At 35.0% G+C, this 21,286-nt stretch overlaps 1 protein-coding gene across 1 annotated transcript; it reads right to left on the bottom strand.

Moving 5' to 3' along the window:
- Positions 1-5,707: 5,707 nt before the first annotated feature.
- On the bottom strand, positions 5,708-17,476 carry LOC103498393 (uncharacterized). The gene is made up of 8 exons (XM_008460978.3): positions 17,169-17,476; positions 16,443-16,748; positions 16,259-16,317; positions 14,094-14,153; positions 13,929-13,998; positions 12,915-12,984; positions 12,800-12,826; positions 5,708-6,060 (listed from the first exon to the last, which is right to left on the bottom strand). The coding sequence occupies exons 2-8, from the start codon at positions 16,650-16,652 to the stop codon at positions 6,011-6,013; spliced, it is 546 nt and encodes a 181-aa protein (XP_008459200.1). The 5' UTR covers positions 16,653-16,748; positions 17,169-17,476; the 3' UTR covers positions 5,708-6,010.
- Positions 17,477-21,286: the final 3,810 nt, after the last annotated feature.

The raw sequence follows: 21,286 nt of genomic DNA, 5'->3' as shown, positions 1-21,286 counted from the left end.
CATTTATTTCAATTCATGCAAATTATTATTCAAATATTTTTTAGGGAAGTAAACTTAATTCAAATTGTTGTCAATAATGTCAAGGAAATCCCACAACTAAAATTTGAGGAGGAAAAATGGTATTATTACAATTTTTTTACCTTGAGAATTAAATAATAAATTTATTTGACTAAATTAGAAATTTTGAAAAATAAGTTCTTTATATGTAAATTTAATATTATATTAATGATAGCTATAACATGTTACCCAATAAATAATAATATACTATAAAATTAAAATCAACGATATCTAGTATTAAAAACAAATTAGACAACAATTATATGACATATATCAAATTTTTGTTTTAAACTTACCGTACTTGCATTGTTAAATTACACTAAATACTATATTTTTAATTTTGAGGGTTAGAAATTTATTTATATGAGATTAATTTTTGAAATTATTTTAATTATTTTTCTAGTTAGATATAAAGAATGAAAATTGACATAGTGATTGTGATCCATAAAAATTTCAAGATATTAGTGAAATTACTGTTTATTTCTTATGAACATTACATCATTTTGAAATTATTCACGTAGTTAACTTTTGTAGAAATTGTATTATTTAAAAAAGATGGTGTTAAGAATGTCATGAAAGATGTTATATATATTGATGTTTTAATTAAGATTTAAGATGTCAAATTAGCAACTTCAATGTTTTTTTTTTGTTTCAATACAGAATCTTTGATGTTTTAATATATCCTTTGATGCACTCAAAAAATTAAATACCTTAATGGTAAGATTTAAACTTAAATTAATTGAATATTAGTCAAAATTACACTAATAATTACATACACACACATATTTTCTTAATAATTTTGAGCCTTTTCTTATTAAGCAAAAATTTTGACCATTGTAAGTCAAAAAGATATATAATTTCCTTAAAAAAGAGAAAAAAAATTAAACCATAAAATAAGCAAATATATATATATATATATATATATATATATATATATATATATATATATATATATATATATATATATATAAATGAGAGTAGGGTTTATAAACTTAGATTTCTAATAAGAAAAATTACAAAAACGGCCTTCAAAGTATAGTGCTAATTAATTTATACAATTATATAATTTGTTTATGGATTCATTTTTAAATATTAACGTAAATTCAAGGTATAATTTTAACACTTTTATAAATTTAAAACTAATTTCTCTTAATTTTTAAAAGGGGTATATTTGCCCTTTAATTTTTAAAAAAATTATAATTAAAAAATGTAATATATCCAACAAGGTCGTCTAAGGTCCCAAGCTATTTCAACCAATGATACTTTTGTTCCTTTTGTTATCTCTACTTCTTGCATTGTCTAAACAAAAATTCAAAACACGTTTTTGAAAATTAAGGAAAATAGATTTTAAAAACACCTTATTTTTATAAATTTGACTAAAAATTAAAAAAAAAATCAGATAAAAACCATATTAAAGATTATTAAGAAACAAATCTAAATAAAAAGAACAAAAATCAAAGAAGATCTAATTCATCCGATCCGAACCAATTCGCCCTATGCGATAGAAGAGAGGCTTGATCATCTAGACATTCCACGCAATATTCTCCACGAAGTATTGCGCGAACCCCTAATAAGCGAAATTAAAAAGGTAATCATAAAGAAATTTCACACAGGACTTGGACTTTGATGAATTTCAAGATCTTCATTGACATTTCGATTATAAGTTCTTTTAGTACTATTTACAACATTTAGTACAACCATTAAATGTGACTCAAAAAAATACTTGGACTTTCCAACTAGTATATGCTATGCAAGAGCAGACAGTGGCCACTACCAAAATGATGCGATAAAGGAGGCACAATAAACGATTAAGGATACAAGTTCAACGTTGGATGTCCTTCGCTACCTGGGGGGAGGAGGGGAAGACAAATAAAACAAAACATTTGAAAGGCTAGACTAAAACATCTAGTAAGTGGGATTTTTATCAGTTCCTTTAATAAATCAAGTTTGCCTTAACACATCACAGACATTTTTCCAAATCAAGCGATAAAAATAATGTATGAGTCATTCATTGTGTCTTTAAGTATAAACACTCATTCTAGGGCGTTGAACATTTTTCAACATCTCAATTTTACCGACAATTTATAAATCTCAAGGGATAATCACTCCTTTTGTCATTCATCACAATTCATATGGAAAATCATCTTTTCAATTCTTTCACCATAAATCACATCGCATTGTATGCCAAGCATACTACATAATCATCTCACAGAATCAATTTGTATGTTCAATTACGTCTCTACACCCATTTCCTTAACTCTAGCGTTTCCCACACTCTTTTGTCAAGTTACATTTATGCGGAGTAATCTCGACGCAATTAGCAAATTTCATCAATCCCATCACGCATAACGCGCCTTCCGATACCAGACCACATAGCAAGCAAATGGCATCTCATACCAGATCACACAGCAAGTATGAGGCATCCTATTCGAGATTACATAGCATAAACAACGCATTCTATTCTATATCACACAACAAGAATAGAGCATCTTTTCCTAGGTCACATAGCAAGGATAAGGCATCATGTTCAAGATCACATAGCATGAACAGGGCATTCTATTACAGATTGCACAGCAAGAATAAAGAATTTTATTTCAAGTCCCACAACAACGATAAGGAATTATATCGCATAGGGTACAAAGATCATCTCATTCCAACCTTTATTGTTCTCATACATTTTGTAAAGCACATCATTTCAGTTTATAGTAAATCCTATTCGTTTGTAAGTCATATGCATTTTAAAAATTAGAAAGCATAAGGGAAATCATATAATTCATGGTTTCAATAGAAATATATTTAAGGATTCAAACTCATAGTCAACTAGCTCCTCAGTCTAGCTTCCTCTCGCCTAAGAGCTTCCTTTGCACTTTCTTGCAATTCTTGTCAAATTCAGACTTGTTTTGGATCTTTGAAAACCTTAGAAATCTTCTTAATTCTCTCTTAAGTCGAATCAGTGAAAAAAAAAACATATCATCAAACTAATCTAAATACCTCTATTTATAGGTCGCTTCTATGAGTTTTCCCATGCTAGAATGATTATCCTTACCAACAACGAGAAGTAGTCCAATCTCGAAACATCACGCGTCTCTACCCAACCCTTATCCTTAATTTGGATCAGGCGATAGAGTGCAATCAATCGTTGGCCTACTGACATTGGATGCATCACAGTTTGTAGGTGAAGTAGCCCTAACTTATCTAGTTGTTTGCTACATACCTTCTTTGCATAGAGACCTTTTATTGCATAATCTTTTTGTAAAACACGTTCTATCAAAAATCTCTTCATACAACATTGCTACAGTAAGGCCTTCATCGCATTAGGGTATGCGATCATGGCCTCACAACTACGACCTCTTAATTGGAATTTTCCCCCCAAATTCAACAAGCTAATACTAATAACTTTGTTTACTTGGCTTTTATAAGTTCTTCATTCTCCCAAGTAGTTTCCTCAACGCCATGATTGTTCCACAGAATCATGACCATGGGAATCACCTTTGTTCTCAATGTTTTCTCTTTTCTATCTAAGACACGTAGAGGTCTCTCTTCTTAAGTCAAGTTCTCTTGTACCTCTAGGGGTTGACCTTTGAGGAGTTCTATTATTTCTTGTCAGGTATGACCAAAATTGTTGAATGTCATGATGATATCTCCTTCAACTAATTGTTTCATGTTATCAATTTTCTTTCTTAAATTATGTAATATAGTATACAATATATAATGAACTCACTTTTTTTAGTTTATGGACTCCGGACCATTTATTCATTTTTAGGATCAATGGTGCACCCTGCGAACATACAAAATAAAAAATATTATATAATTTACCGTATATATCATATATCATTAAGCACACATAATATATAATTAAGCAGCAGACACATAATATTTCATATATGTTACAGTATATATTAAATACCATTAAGCATTGCACACATAATATATCTTTAAGGAGCAGACACATAATATATCATAAATTATACAATATATAAAATATCATTAACAATGCCTTTTCCTAATTGTATTGATATAAGTTTGTACTTTCACATAATAATATAAAATTTGTTACAAAACTAAAATACAATACAAAATATGCATACATACATTGTTATCTAATATTATGTTAAATATACAGTGGTATATGATTATCTATTTAAATCAAAAACAATTTCCGTCACCATAAGATTTTACAATTTAACTTCCATTATATGAAAATCAATGTAAATTTGATAAAATATAATAAATATATTTCAGAAATTATTAAATTACGTGGAATATATGAAAAACAATGCAAAATGAAAGAAAGAATGAACGGACAAAAAAATTGGAGAGTGGGAGAGATCGGAAGGAAATAACCTTTTAACAAAATCAACAAAGAAAAATAATTAAAAGATAATTTTGATTATAACATTACCATAATAGAATTAATCACATATCATATTTACATAGAATATCTAATAAATACAAATCTTAATCCTGGTCCACTTTCTTATTTTATTTTTCTATTTTTTTAATATATTATTAATAATAAATATGAATAAATTGTTGATTTGGACCTATATGTGTGTGAAATATAAGTCATTTTTAAGAGATTTCTGAAAAATTTAGGAAGTTTAAACCCATCTCGTAACATGGTCTACCATTTTAGGCATTAGTAGTTAAAATCATTATTATTATTCCTTCACTCCTTCCACCAGCCCAATGTTTTGCTCAATTGGGTTGTTGCCATCCGATCTGAGTTACGTGTTGAATTGCATTTCCTCCATCTCCCTTCTATATAATTCACTAATTATGTAGTAGAGATCTTTTTAACTAAATTGACTAAATTCAAGTAAAGTTATACATTATTTTGTTGTGTTTACAAACATTTTTAAGGTTGAAGATAGTTTTAATATGTCCCTCAGATTGTAAGAAGGGAGATAAATATAATAAAGAAAGATTGAAGAAAAAACTTTCTTTCAAGCCTTAATTTTCTGCCTTTATACAATAATCATAGTGACATCTTTTTGTCAATTCGAGGATAGATTGTGTCGTGAAGTGTGAACTAAAGACGCTACTAATTCAATTTTTTTTCCAAATCTTTTTCTGACAATTACTTTTTCTATAACTGAAAAAATGATTGAAACAGATGAAATGTTTTCAAAATCGAGTGATGAGAAAAGAACAAATTTTTCTTCCCATTATGCATCAAATTAAAGCTCTCTCGTCTGATTGGGACAATAAAGGCCAAGGGTCTTCGACTCCAGAGAAGGGATTCTTCCAGTAAGATTTGACTTTTATCTTTAGAGTTGCAGATTTTGTGGGCAGAGATTACGCTGATCAAGATATGGGTAAAACTGCAGCAAGAAATCAGTAAGTCTCTAGTTTTTGTTCTGATTAGTTTAGAACCTGACCTCCAAAGCAGTCAGTCATCCCCCAAACAAAGAAAAATGAAAACAGAAAGCCTTTCCGCGTTTCGTCAAGCGTTTTGGTGAACTTAACTTGAAGGAGATAGGAAAGAAGCTGCTTTTGAAGAGGGGTCTTCAAAGCAAGCTCTTTTTCAATAGAAAATATTTTCATTCTTTTCATACACATTCATTCTGTGGGGAACAAGTGAATTCTGAATTTTGTTTAGTGATTTCATAGTCATAAAACTAAAAGAAACACATTAATAGAGAAACAGTTCGTGAATCAAAAACTTTAAATAGGTTTGAACCGAATATAGTACTCAAACAAGGTAATCCAACTTCCCAACTGTTCAAATCATACTAAATTTCATAATAAATAGGTTAACTTAGATTATCGCTGTTAACATTATCCTTATCAGAAATTGGAAATAGTATTGAGTGTCAATAGCTCAGCTCCGCATTAAGATCGGTTTCATACCGTGCAATTGGTCCAAGCATGGATGGATTTTGCAGAGTAGAGTCTTCTGAGAACTGAAGTCTTCAAGAGATTTGGGAGATAACAGGCAATGAATCAGAAACTACAAAAGTTTCAACCCACCAGTTACATCATCAACCACTTCAACAGGACCTGCAATTTAGTAAGAAATGTATACTATTATATTCATCGGAACCAAATTAGTTCGTAATTTATTTTTTTTTATATGAAAACAACTTTCATGGAGAAAAAATTAAAAAAAGATTTGTACAAGCACATACAAAAAAAAAACAACCCACAAAACCACTCTTTTAAAGGAAGGGGTCCCAACTATGAAAAATGTTGCCTATAAAATAGTTACAAAAGTTCTTCAAAACCGAAGCCCAAAGAGACGCGAAATCTAAGCAAAGATTAAATCTCACTATGCCGCCCCTTCTCTCTACTCCTAAACACTCTAACATTCCTCTCTCCCCAAATATCCCAAATAACTGTCAACACCTCAACATGCCATAAAAAGCCTCCCTTATCACTGAAGGGAGGATGGAGAACGAACTCCTCAATCATCACTTTAACACTCGTCAAGCCAGCGAAGCTAACACCCAACAACTAAAGAAAGGAGCACCACACGACTCTTGCAAACTAGCAATCTCAAAAAAGGTGATCAAGATCTTCCTCTGCCATCCAACACAGCATATAACAGAAAGGCCCGACAAGCAAAGTCCTCCTCCTAACGAGCCTATCAACAGTGTTAATTCGACCAAGCAAGACTTGCCAGATAAAGAACCTAACTTTCTTAGGAACCTTAGTCCTCCACACCATATCAAAAACCGACTCCTTAAGGGGAGCAGGATCCAACAACAAAAAAACAAAGATTTACAAGGAAAACCCCAAATAGAATTAGGATTCCAAACACGAGCATCTTTCCTGCCCTCTTTAACAGTGCACCCCTCGAGTAAGGAAAGAAGAAAGGTTACATCCGTTCTTTCCCTATTGGTCAAGTTACGATGAAACACAAAAGAGAAAGACATAGAATTCTTAGATCTCACCAAAATATCTGAGATAGTAACTTTCGGAAGAAGAAAGATGATAGAGATGTGGAAAAACAGTACAAAGAGAATTCTCCCTCACCCATCTATCCTCCCAGAAATGCGTCCTTACCATCCCCCACAAAACAAGAAACAAACCGATAAAAAGTAGGAAGCTCAAACGAAATATCCTTCCAAGGATTTCAAAAAGTGCCTTTAACCTCTCTTGCAGTCCACTCAAAAGGATAGGAATCATGCTTGTTCACAATGATCCTATGCTAAAGAGAACCAGGCTCAAGATGGAAGCGCCAAAGCCACTTTGCCATTAGAGCTATGTTACGAATTCTAAGATTACCAATCTTTAATTGCCCAGGCTCACAATCTTTAATTGCCCAAACTCACAGAGTGCCCCACCACCTCCCAACTAACCAAATGGGAGTCGTGACCCTCGTTAGTCCCTCCCACAGAAAGTCTCTCATGTATTTTTCAATACTCTTACACACATGACACCACACTAGAGGCCCTAAACAAATAAATACACCAGAATCCACTCAACACCGATTTAATCAAAGTAAGTCTATCAGCTTTAGAAAAGAACCCTTTCTTCCATGTCGCAACTCTCTTATGAATTTTCTAACAAATAGGATTCCAAGAAGACACGGCTCTAGTATTACCCCCAACGAGAGACCAAGGTAGCAAGAAGAAGGGAAAGAGCCAATCTCACAATCAAACGCTTCCACCCACCTCAACAACTTAACCTGGTCAAAATTAATACCAAAGATGGTGCACTTGTTTCTATTGATTTCCAGGCCCGACATCTCTTCAAAGAATTTGACCATATGATTGAGGGTGTGGAAAGAATTCGAACATATCATCAGCAAACTGAAGGTGCGATAAGGCCACTTCATCTCAACCAATCTTAAAAAGCTCAATAATGTTGCCATCAACACCTTTAGTTATCAACTGACTTATGATATCCACAACTGGTAAGAATAAAAACAGAGACAAGATCACCTTGTCTAAGACCCCTGGAAGCTTGAATCGCCCCTTTTGGAACTCCATCAATGAGAATAGAATACTTAACATTTCTATCACACCCTCACATCCACATTCTCCATTTATACCTAAAGCCTTTCTTCATCATTACTCTATCCAGAAAGTCCCAAAAAGTCCCAGTCCACCTGGTCAAACGCTTTCTCAAAGTCAAGCTTTAATATAACACCCTCCAAATTCTTCGACCTATGTCTTCCAAACAAAAAGGCCCCTGTGTTTCAAAAATTGTTGATGGCAGCACTTTCCTTAAACAATTGGCAAAAACTTTAGCTAAAATCTTATAAACACTAGTAATTAGGTTGATAGGCTGAAACTCCTTCAACCTATTCGCATTACCCTTTTTAGGAATCAAACAAACAAAGCTTTCGATCACTGATCTGTTCAACATCCCTCTTTCGAAAAAATCCTTAAAGACTCCCTCCAAGTCACCTTTGATGATCCCAATTCTCTTGAAAGAAAGCCATAGAAAATCTGTCAGCATTAGGAGACTTGTTGCCATCACAACTAAAAACAACATTCTTGATCTCCTCAATCGTAAAAGGAGCCACTAACTCCTCATCCTCCCTAGGAAATATAGGGCTCCAATGAATACCCTCCACAAACGGCTTCTCCAACACCTCAGGGCTATAGAGGTTATAGAAAAACTTTTCCCCTCAATTTCCTCCCTATCTCTAGTACAGACCCCATTTTCCAAACGCAGAAGACCTATATGATTCTTGTTTCTTCTTCCGGTAATCACCCTATGGAGAAACCCGTATTACAATCTCCTTCCTTGGTCTACTTGATTTTACACTTTTGAAACCAGCTCGCATTTTCCTTTCTAATCACCTCAAGGCTCCTTCTAAAACTAAGACTTTCCTCAATATGGCCATTTTCAAGCCGACCATTCCACTCAATATTGTCAATTTCGTCAATCCCAACAACAATCTCCTTTTTAACCCGAAATCCCCAAACACCACGTTATTCCAAACTCTAATTTGGCCTTAAAAAAATCTCAACTTCTCCATAAATCTAAAACTCTCCCACCTACTAGGATACTAGTATTCCACCAAGAACCAATATTCGCTTTAAAGGAAGGATGGTCAAGCCATATGTTCTCAAACCTGAAGGAAACCGATACCCAATTCAACCTACCATTAGTCAAAATAAAGGGCCAATAATCCAAAGTGATTCTAGATCATCTAACCAGCCTAGGCTTCCTAAACCTCTCGATCCAAGCTTCCGACATAAGAGACCTCATTGATTCTCATGGTTGCTCTGTTATTGGCCCAAGTAAATTTACCCCCAACGGGAGGAGGATCAAACAAACCACAATCATCAATAAAGTTGTTAAACATCTCATAAGTCTGATGATTGTCCCTCCCGAAGCTTCCTCGTCGGGAGAACGGACAACAATAAAATCACATACCACACACCATCTCAACCCACAATAACTGAATAGATCTCCCAACTCATCCCATAATAAATTCCTACCACTAATCCTTGGGGGACTATAGACCCCTATGACCTAAAACTCTTGACCCTCACCATCCAGAAAAGCATTAGTAATGATTAGTAATGGAATGCCCGCCACAAACCACTTCAAAAGCAACACATGATCTTGAGTTCCACATCACAAGAATCCCACCAGACAAACCTTCAGCCTCAAGAACCTCCTACTCTACCCTCCTACTCTTCCAAAGACTACATATCCTTCTACTAAAATCACTTCTTTTAGTTTCTATCAGAAAAACAATGTCCAGATCCTCTTGTCTAAGAACCTCCTTCAGAAACCTTTTTTAGACTGACCCTCCAGGCCCTAACATTCCAAAAAATAATTTTTAACATAACGACCTAGACAATCCTAACTCCTTTGAAGGTTTCTTACCCCCATAGTTCATCGAGCTATCCAGTTTCTTTATCTCTCAAGACAACTTGTCATAGCCCATCCTTACGTTTCAACTTAACCACACCTTCCTCCACAGATTGATCGTCGCCTCCCTTACCTTTTTTTCCAACTTTAGCCTCCACACTCTTTTTGAAACAAAGACAAGCTTCTTTATTATTAATAAACTCAAAGTACAAGAAAGTTATACAGTGAGAATAATAGAGAAGCCTAGAAATAGGGGGAGAGAGAGGATCAGCCTCCACTCTCTTAATACCTACTGAATCCAAGACCTCCCATCTCTCATCGTTTTTAACTTCACCAAGCAGAGCCCCTGATTCAGAGAGGGTAGAATGGCCTAAAAGAAGCCCCCACAAAGTTAACGTTGGTAAGAGACCCTCTACCGCCACCTGAACCCACTCCCCCCACTTCGACGACATGATTAAGCAACAGCCACCTCTCTCCCAAAGAGTAGACAAGCGCAAGGGGTAAGGCACAATCCAAATAACCTTGATAAAGATAAGGATTCAAAAAGACCGAAAAAGAGAAAAAGCAATCGGCTATTGTTTGACCAACACCCCACCCCAATTACCAAAACCCGGATACACAATATTAGGAGTATATACAACACCATCCCTCTCAAACTCTCCCAAACCCCCGGAGGACAAGAAACCAGAGAAAGAGGACTTACCGTACCTGTCCCGCCGCTTGTTCACCAAATAGGAGTTGGGAGGAGACCCACTTACCTGAACTGCATGAAAAATGGCTTCTGGAGACATGTCCAACTTCATTGCATTGTTGACCACGTTCAACATACCTTCTTGATTAGCATCTTTCCGAAACATCCTCTAGAATCACATTAATACTCGTTTTCATAACCTTCATGGTCAGCGTCAGCGTAGATGAATCCCCTTTCGAACTTCCTAAAGCCTAAACACATCCATCCCCCTCATCAAAAAAGTCTCCCAAATAGACCTCCAGCACTTTGTTTCTCACCGAAGTAGACAAAAACGAGTCATCATCCGAATAGCTTACAACCGATGGGTCCAAACTGGAATCAGCTAACAGGCTAGGTAAGATAAATGGAACTCTTATAGACTATGCAACCTACCTATCTATTGGCTCTCCCCATCATCTAGACTTAGATCCGAAGGGCCAACTCTAAATTCCTTTTCCAAACCGATTCCTCAATGCTCATCTCCTTCCTTAGTAACTAAAGAAACGACCCCTGAACGATGATGTTTAGGTTAGACTCCATTGGGGTCTTTAAACGATCCACTTGGACCTCACATCTATATTTTGGCGGCCCACTTTTAATATTTCCTTTGCATAGCACAAAGCTCTTAAGCGGGCACAAATAAATCTTGTCCTCTTCATCCTGGCCCAACCTCATTTCCACCAACTCATCACACATCACACCCTTCCCACCTTCCAACTCGACATATTCCATAGACTTAACCTTACAATTCTCAGGCCCATTGTGGGCTTTCATCACACTTCGTGGAATTCAAATACTTCACATGACTTTCCTTATCCTTCCTCTTCTGACCCAAAGACAAGACTAAAAGACCAAGGGACTGCTAGGTTTGTATCTCACCGAAAAGGGAAATTCCTGGTGGTTAACAATGCACCCCATCTGAGTAAAATCATCTTCGCCATTCGCCCTAAAACTCACTTCCTTAAGCCAGTTGGACTCCAGCGAATACACTTCCTTGTTGGCAAGGCCACCATACTAAACGCAAGGGAATCGAGAACTCCTTTGTTTTCAAGAAAAGAGGGACATCCAGCATCGTGACCAACCCTCCCCTGAATTCCTGCTTTCTCTTCTCTTCAATCGCACGAAAATTCCAAGGTTGAAACGAAAAATTTTGGCTTTGAAACAACGTCCCGATCCGTATCAGTTCCTTCACCTCTGAAACTGAGTCACAAAACCCCACCGCCAAATTTGCACAAAAGATCTTGAAGCCACCACAAATATATGGGGCATTTCAAAAAGTTGCTTCAAGACTCCCCAATCTGTCAAGGCCTTGAATTTCTTGATAATAATCATAGTCTGGCATTCAAACGCAAAGTACATCATCTTATCTCTTTCCCCGGTTACCACTTTGACCTCTTATGCATCTCCTGCAAGTTTTTTGTGTATGGTTGCCCTCCATTCATCCTGTTAATCTTCACATTAGCAACGGGTGCCTGGGAGCCATCTTTTTCTTTCCGAGACAAGTCCTTTGATTTTTGGATTTCATTACTAGACTTCTGAGAACCTATATTTGAGCCTGTAAGATATACCGAGATTTCTTTGCTAATGAGCACTACCTCTACTTCCTTCCAAGATGTCGTTTTCCTTCCTTTAAAGGATTTAGAATAGCAAATCTTCCTATATTGTTCTCCAGCATCCGAAAAAAGATGATGGCAGAGACCAACTCGCATCCGCGGCTGCCTTCAAACAGTCCCTTACCCAAGCTGCAGTTCCCCAATCCAGCACCAGCTTACCAAATTTTCTCCATTCCTCTTCTCAATATAAATCTTCCTATCAATCCCTACAGTTCCGACCCTAAATTCCTTCATCTATTGTGAATTTCCCATCTCAAAACGATCTCACATTTTGAGAGAAAGTTAGAGAGAGAAAAGTTTGTATAACTTATCTTTCGACTAGTTCAAAATAATTTTATTTCGCACCACACCCATATGAAATTGATACATAGATCCACCCGTTGAGCTAGCTAACCAAAAATCAAGTCGAACATAAGAGTGAAAAATGTAGGAAATTTGCCGACTTGGTAGAACAGAGATAGAAACCAATGGCAAGGTCTTAAAAGTAGTCGAAGTCAACATTTTATCTCAAAATACGTTTGAGTGAGCATTCTTCCCATTTAAGGAATGCTTAAATTAAATGTCAATGGCAGCAATAAACTCTTTGGTTTTTGAAAGTTGCACAGAAAAATCTACTTACCAAGAATTGCCATCACCGTTCTCGAATCTGAAAGAACAATAATGTGAAAATTAGTGAAATTGATGAAGTTTCTATGAATAAATCGATCTACTTAAGTGAATTTCATATAACTTACTGGGTGCAATCTGAGTTCTTCCGGCATCAATAGTAATATGAGTTGGTAGCTTCAATGATTTTGCCCTCTCCTGATGTACAATAAAGTTAAGAGAAAATGAAAGAAATTACTCAAAGGCCTCAAAGAATAGATGAGACATAGAAAAGAGCAAGTTACATATGATGCAAAATCAACTGGGAAGAAAAGGAATAAAGATTATTAAAAAAGACCATGACCAATTGTATAATATGCTCTGAAATTTTCTGGCACTATGGTAAAGTTGGCAAGAGAAACAAGATCTACTGAAATGAAAAGAGGCTGCACCATGTTAACAATAATGAAGGGTGTTATAGCAGGGTGCTGCTAAAAGGAACAGATGTCTTGATTAATAGTTCGACTGTTTTGAACAATAGTCAACTAGTTCAGTCAAATACAACAAATAGTAGGTTGGGAAAAAAAAAATTGGTTTCAGCAAGAAATAATTGAGATCGGCTTCTATGGGAATGTCCATTTGCAAGATCTGTCAAGGACTGTTTCTTGCAAGAGTTTGATTTTTTACTGCTCGTTAAAGGGATGTTCAGTTGATGATTGGGGAGCTCCTCCTCCATCCGCCTTTCAAAGAGAGGTTGATTTCTTGGTCTATGGGGGGAGAGGAACAATAAAGCTTTCCATGGTGTGGAGAGGGACCCTCATAAGATTTGGCCTTTGATGAAGTTTAATGCTTTTTTTTTTCTTTTTTGCTTCGGTTTCAAAAGCTTTTTGTAATTATTTCCTAGGCAATATCTAACCTAGTTGGAAACCCATCCTTTAGTAGAAGTTTTTTGTGGACTTGGTTTTTTATGCCCTTGTATTCTTTCATTTTATTTAACAACAAATGAAAAGAAAAAAAAAAAAGCAGGTCAATTGCTTAAATATATATTCAAACATACAACAGAATAGAAAACTAGCAAACATCAACTAAATGCAGATGCGATATTATTTTGACATACACCAAGAAAATAGCTAGACAGCATAAAGTCAGAGTGGAATTGTTACTTGCAAAACTAGCATGTCTTCCTCACTTTCTATCTTCAGAACCACCTTGGGCTGCGCACACATCTCCCACCTACATGTAAATAAAATCAAACAACTGTACATAGAACAGAGTATGCAAAGTATCTCCGATATTAATATAGGGAGGACCTTTTTGTAGATACATACCTGTTCAAGGCTTTTGGTGCACGATAATGAAGCTTCTTATAGAGACCCAAAGTTGCATGACTAATAAAAGCAAGTAAAGCAGATTAAGAACGATTCCAAATCCAATTTACATCAGTGGGAAACTGGGAATTCTATACAAAGGTTTTAGAAATTTAGATCACTAGTATCAATTCTCAGAATTTATTTATTAAATAAGTAATAAGGCGGTACCTAAAATTATATGAAATTTTGGTCTCTCAAGTAGTAGTAACATAAAATTTTTGTGTAGGATCAGTAATTCTTTCAGTTACTATCGGCCACAAAGTTAGCTGATGATTGCAATAATGTAATATTGGTTTTTTCAGATGGTAGAACAAATGTTTGGTTTTGACTCATAGTATGAGCGAAGCTATGTAATATTAAAAACTATATTTCTGAGCACTACTAGAATTATTGATCCCAATAATTCTAGAATATGTATTTTGTATTTTTGAAAAGTTTCATGTTGCTGATCCCAATAAGAACTTTTATGCATTTTTTTTTCAATCATATAACCAAGTAATTTACTTTATTAGGGCCTTCCTGTAGTCCATTTGGAATGAGAGGAATCATCATATTTTTGCTGACAAGATAGGGATTTCAATAGTCTTTCTTATTTGCCCCTTACTTTGACCTATTGTTTGAATGTAGCTTTGAAGGAACAAGAAATCCTAAGGGCCAACAGTTATGCACATAATATTGAGTTTCATGAAAATCCACCATGAGGATTGAAAGCTATCTGTAAACCTTAATGCTGAAAATACGATCAAAGTTCAACATCAGTTAAATAAGGAGATGATCATGGGCTTATAAAGGAGCACAACTATCACTAATAGAATGAGGATTGTTTAGGTGAAACCGAAAACAAAGTCATGAGAAGATATGTCCAAAGTGAACAATATCATAACATGGCGGAGAGATGTAGAGGTTTGCTGTCCCTAACACTTAATATGAAAGAATATATGCTATAATTTTTCAACTAAACAATTTTTAACCGTGTCTATAATTTTCATGAAACATAAAGCCCATAGATTGTATGCTATAATTTTTCAACTAAACAATTTTGAACTGTCGGTTTCTATCATAAACAAATGATTACATGATAATGAACAAGAAATATATCTTAGAATATAGTACCCTTCATCTGAAAATTTAACAATAATTTACTTATTAAAAGAAAAAAAACTTAATATTATATTCCTTATGACTTCTATCTATTATTTAACTATCAGCCAACAAAGCAAAGAATCCTGACAATAAATCTCCAAACCAGACAACGAGAAAGCAGTTGAGAGATCCACCAAACCAGAACACCTAGATGATGAAGAACGAGATAATCTTCCTTAAAAAGTAAACTAATCTACTTCTATATATATCTGCGAGTGTCCAGACCAGCTTACGAGCACCTCGACTAATCTCACAAAACAACCTGTCTAACCATACAACATTTGGGTGTCTAGGAAACACTTAGAAAATTAATTCTTAAGTAGGTGGCCACCATTGAACCCATGACCTCCCTAAGAAAGAAAGATGTATTGATGACGCACTCTCTTCTTCACCTTTCTCATTTTCTGACGTAACCTGCTTAGTTACTTCCCAAGCTTTATCCAAAATCTTTCTATCACTTTTCTAGTCTCATTTGAAATACAAATGCAAGATTTAGTCTAAGTTTGCTGATCTTCTGAAATTATATTTACAGGGTATTTCCTAATTCTTTCCATTAGCACTTTCGCTGCAGTTTTGTAGATTGCATTCATCAATAACTTTCTTAATTTAGACAGTGCAATATTTCAAAAAAATAGTAGCACTATTATATTCCAAAATTCTGCATTGTGAAAACTTTGACTTGAACCCCATCATCATCCTAAATGTCACATGTTATTATAGTCGTTCATAAATTTTTGTTAACTTTATTATGGTCATTGTGAGTATTCTACTATATCAGGTGAGCAGTGGATTGTTAACCTAAACTTCTAAGCGCTCCATGTGTTCAATTCTTAGGAGGACAAGGACGACGACGCTAACGAAAACAACACCGCCTTTCACACTACACGACAGTAATAAAATTTAAAATTTCTTTCATTGTTAGCAATTAGCATTTAAATAGCAAGTAATGAAAGAGCAACAAAAAGGTGTTAATAAAATACCTGCATTGGGCTGCGATTTTTCCTTTTCCCATTTTCAAATCATTTCTCACAACTAAGACCTGTAGAGACACGGTTAAAAGTTGTTACTATTTGTTAGAGAAAAGATCATTAAAGTTATTGAGAATGATTTTCTAATAGATAGCACGATAGAAACAGAGATAGGCAGAGACACTCAGAAGCAGACCATCTTGAAGTCATCGAGAATGTCAGCCAAATTTTCGACCTCCAGTGGCTCTTTAGTCTTATCCTTCTTCTTCCCATTTCTGCTTGATTCATTGCTTTTGGCTAATTTAGCTTTGACAAAGACCCGAGGAGGATATTTTGAACCAATATAGTATCCCAAAACAAGGCAGCCGGCCCCAACTACAATGGCACTCAACCATGCCAGATCCATACAATTTTAGTCTATAAAATGCACTTCTCCACTACTGAAGTCCAGCAAGAATAATCCTGGACCAGATACCAAATTCTAATTCTAGCAATAAAACTCCTACATAGAACATGAAAAGCTCAAAATTAAAACTCGGAAACAGTAAATACAAAGAGAAAAGACCAATTGAAAGAAATAAAGACAAAGATAAAAATGAATGAAATAGCAGCTATTTCCTCAAATTCAGGATTATGAAGAAAAAAAAATCTTATGCTTTCAGAAAACACAAAAAACGCTTTGAATCGCATTTACCCCCGTTTGGAACTACGATTTTAAATCAGAATGAACTTCAAATCATTTATGGTGATTAAAAACATAGAAGTTAATAATAAAAATTATTTGAAATCTTGTTTTGATCCAAACATCGTCCGACTAAAATATGTCGGAATAATAGAAATTTCCCTGATTCCAAAATTGGGTCGAAACAGAGAAGAGCAAAAGAAAGAGAATGGAAAAAAAACTTTGATGGGGACGATAGACCTCGAGATAGAAGCATTGCGGCGTGAGATCGCAGTAGAGAGTGAGAGAAGAGAAGGAGAAAGAAACTGAGTGCAGGGGCGTGCTGAGAATCGGCAATGGCAACGGTGAAGATGAAGAGAGAATAAAGAAATCAAAGAAAGAGAGAAATTGGCGTGGGTGTGGCTGCCGCAGTGAGTGAGGGAGAGAAGCGTTGGGTTTATGGGGAGGGTGGCGATCTGCGGCTGCGACACAGATGGGATATGAAGGAAAAAGAGGAAATGGGGGTGGAGAGTGAACCAAAATGACACCCCTAGAGAGGTCTTAGTTTTACTATTCATTTGTAGGAGAAATTTTGAGAAACGTCTTTTTGGTCTTATATTTCAAAAGTTCAAAACTAGTACGATTTTAAAAAATTCGAAATCTGAAATTCTTTCCAAATTTTAAAAAATTATATCAAGAAAATATTCTGGTTCAGCTAAGTGTGTCATCAAGATAGTGCATTTTTTATTTAAAATTGGAAAATAAAGAGATATATCAAATTACCAAAATACCCTTGTTATTCGGAACGTTACATATTCTCTGAAGACACTAGACTCTAAACATATTGCTAATTTCGATCGAGAAGTGAACAATTCCGCTCCTACAATCTGAACTACTTTCAGTGATTTTTCCTCCGAAACTTTATGAACTCATCTGTCCACTTAAATCTCTCAAAGTGGAGCACTTTTAACGATTTCATAATTTACAGTTTAGTTTTTAGTTTTTAGTTTTTAGTTCGAAAATTGAGGCAGATGGGATTCTTTGTAATTGATGGTTTGATGTAGTTTTTTAGATGTACAACATTAGTTTCACTTAATGCATGTGGTCTCTTTCAAAGAATCTCGCCCATTTCATCAATTTGGGGCCGTGCAGACAAAGAATCTCGATCAAGATCTATGAAAATGACTTGAGATTCGTTGAAGGAGTCCCAAGATATCATGTGTTACACAAGCAGTCTGTGGGGAAATCTCGGGCTCGATTTTCCCGAGATGGGACTGAGATTTCCTTATAGAATGCATGTGAAACCTCTATCTCGTGTCATCCCGAACAATGTTGCTCGAGTTCAATTGGAGTTTCAAGTGGGGCAATCTCGGGGTTGATTTCGCCCGAGATAGGACTGAAATTACCTTACATAGTGCATTTGAAACACTTATCTCGTGGCATCCTGAGCAATGTTGCCTAAGTTCAATTGGAGTTTTTATATGGTTTCCGATCGAGATAGCCTTGAGATTAACCCAAGTTTAACATAGTATACTTATTTTGTTCAAATTTTTTATTTTACAAATGCCTCTTTTGACCAAAATCAATTCCAATAACTTTTTTCTTGCAAACTTGACCTGCTGTTCATGTCTATCAAAGACCGTGTCAGGTATAAAAAATAAGTTAACAACCAGACAACTTCACATGTTTAGGAAAACCTTATTTGGACACTTCTTAGATGTGAAGTTGGTATTCGTTAATAGACCTCTCTACCATTACATTTTGTTGAGAGAGGTCGAGGAGGGACGGGAGAACATAATTAGTTTTAAGTTACTGGGTGAAAAGGTCTTTTTCGGGCGGGAGAACTTTAACATATTAACAGTGTTAAGGTATAGGCCCAGACGTGAGGTCCAGTTTGAACATAACAAGGCCCTTCGATTAAGAAGGTTATATTTGGGGGATAGGACAAGCATGAACACGCCCTGCTTTAGATGTTGCTTCATGCGACCAAGTGGAGGTATGCCGCCTAGAGATTCAACGTGCATCTCTCACGAGATGGTACAATGAACGCCTAGTAAGCGGAACCACTTCTTACAGCACAAAGTTAAACGCAAAATTCGCGCTTTAATGAAACAAGAGGACTTTCATTGATAGACAATTTACAAGAGTACATTTGATTCCTAGTACACAAATTGTTTAAAAGAAATACAGACTCATATAACAACTTGACTTTTCACACCTAGCTTCTACATGCTACACAAGATAACAGTGGCCACTATCGAGACAATGTGATTCATGAGGCACGATAGACGATCAAGACAACAAGTTCTATGTCAGATGTCCTTCGCTATCTAGAGGGGAAGTAAAACAAAACATTGGAAGGGTTAGATGAAAACGTCTAATGAGTGAGATCTCTTAACAAGTGCTTTACATAAATCAATTGCCTTTTCACCACATAATCGTTTTCAAAACAGGTATTATAGCAAAATGTAAATCAACTATTTCGTGGATTCACTCTACAAAATTAATTTCATTTCTGTGTACCTTCTCCCTGGCTCAAGCGTTTACCACACTCTTTTTCCAAGTTGTAACCATGCGAAGAAATCTCGATGCACTGGTAAGTACAATAAATTTTCTTACGCATAATGCACCTTCCCATGCTAGATCATAAAGCAAGCAAAAGGGAATATCATACCAGATCACACAAAAAGTATAAGACATCTTAATCAAGATCACACAACATGAATATGACATTTTATTCCAAATCACACAGCAAGAATAGAGCATCTTATCCTACGTCATGTGACATTTCTTGATGTGTCATTTCTTAACCATACTCTTACTACTCACATGTGGTGAGAGTATAGGGAATTCAGAGGAAAATGAGTGTGTGTGGTCTATATAATCAAAGTAAGCGATGTGTCATATCTTGACCATACTCTCACACTCACATGTTTCTGTAAGGAGTTGCAGAGCAAGTTCCTATGTTTTAAGCTATTTCTTGCATGTGATTTAATTCCACCCTTTTACCAAACTTTTAGTCTTCTCGTTGAAAGTGTTTTCTATGCTTTAAAAGTCCACTTTTAAAAGGTGTTTTTGATTTGTTGGAAAAATAAGATGTTGTGAGTGTGGCCTTAGAAGAAGATGGATTTTGACCCAACTTTTTTAGAATGGGGAGAATACAAAGAAGATCCCCCCTCAAGTGGTGCCTTCCAACTTTTTCTAGAATAATAATCAATACATAACATTCTAGATCTTGATCTTCTTCTTCTTCTTCTTGTTTTTAATGGTATGCATATTGTCATCATTCTGTAGCAGCATCATGAGTTCATATAATGGGGATTCAGGTGAGGTATCATGATCATAAAGAGGTATGTGTGTATATATATTTCTCTGTGATATCCTGGTGGATGTGCTGATGTTATGTTCTTTAAATAACACTAGGAGCTGCTCATATGGTAAAGCTGTCAAGGTAATAAGTTTTCTTCTAAGGGGTGGGGAATAAGTTTTCTTTTACTTGATGTTTTCTTCTGCCCCCTTTCTTTTAGTTGACGTCTAATGTTGGTGAAGTGTGGAAGCTTTCACTGAGATATAGTGAAGTTCATCAAAGTTCGTTGATCTCTTCAAGCATTCCTTCTATATTTTCATGTGGTTATTCTTACATTATTCTTTTCCCATTTGAAGGTCTTTCTTCTCAATCATGAAAATTTATATATATATACATGTTGGATGTTTCTAATGATATATTGAGATATATTATGAACTAATAATTGGGTAAAGTAGATTCGATTTATCTCTCCTTTTAACTAGGGCTATAATTGGTATCTTGTGTTGGCACTATAAAGGGTAAAACTTTTCTTATATTCTTATATTAATGAGAGACATACTCTAAAATTTCATTTTGTTTTCTTACTAGGTTTTGCAAGAATCTATTGGAGCAGTGAAGCTATATTGGAGCAATTAATTTATTTATATGCCTTTTTGTATGTTTGTTAGCAAAATTTTGGTTCAAATGTGCTTATTTAAATAGCTTAATGGTACCAAAACATGTATGTTCATTCTATCATTGTACAAACCCTTTACTAACAATTGTACATATATTATAAAGTGTATGTTAACGTATATATATTAAAGCATTCACGGTCTGTTTCCATATGGGTGTGTTGTATAGTACTTTGATCTTGAATTGGTCTGTGTAATGGCAAGGCAGTAAGAAAAACAGGGATTGAACAAAATTTATGACATTTGAATTAAAAAAAAAAACTATCATGGAAAAGGTCTTCTTGACAATCAATTAAAGTCATGGTAGGTGAAACGATGATAGTTAATCAACTTTATAAAATATAAATAATGACATTTATTATCTGTCATAAAATATAAATAATGATAATTATTGTCTA

This window comes from Cucumis melo, chromosome 11 (assembly GCF_025177605.1).
Source record: "Cucumis melo cultivar AY chromosome 11, USDA_Cmelo_AY_1.0, whole genome shotgun sequence".
Lineage (NCBI taxonomy): Eukaryota > Viridiplantae > Streptophyta > Magnoliopsida > Cucurbitales > Cucurbitaceae > Cucumis > Cucumis melo.
This window is presented reverse-complemented; position numbering and strand designations above follow the sequence as displayed.

Excerpts from the sequence above, each read along its gene's own strand:
- LOC103498393 (XM_008460978.3), bottom strand. The coding sequence starts at position 16,652 with ATGGATCTGGCATGGTTGAGTGCCATTGTAGTTGGGGCCGGCTGCCTT. Across the intron at positions 14,154-16,258 it reads AAAATCGCAGCCCAATGCAG|TCATGCAACTTTGGGTCTCT; the intron begins GTATTTTATTAA and ends TGCTTTTATTAG. Across the intron at positions 12,985-13,928 it reads AAGACATGCTAGTTTTGCAA|GAGAGGGCAAAATCATTGAA; the intron begins GTAACAATTCCA and ends ATTGTACATCAG.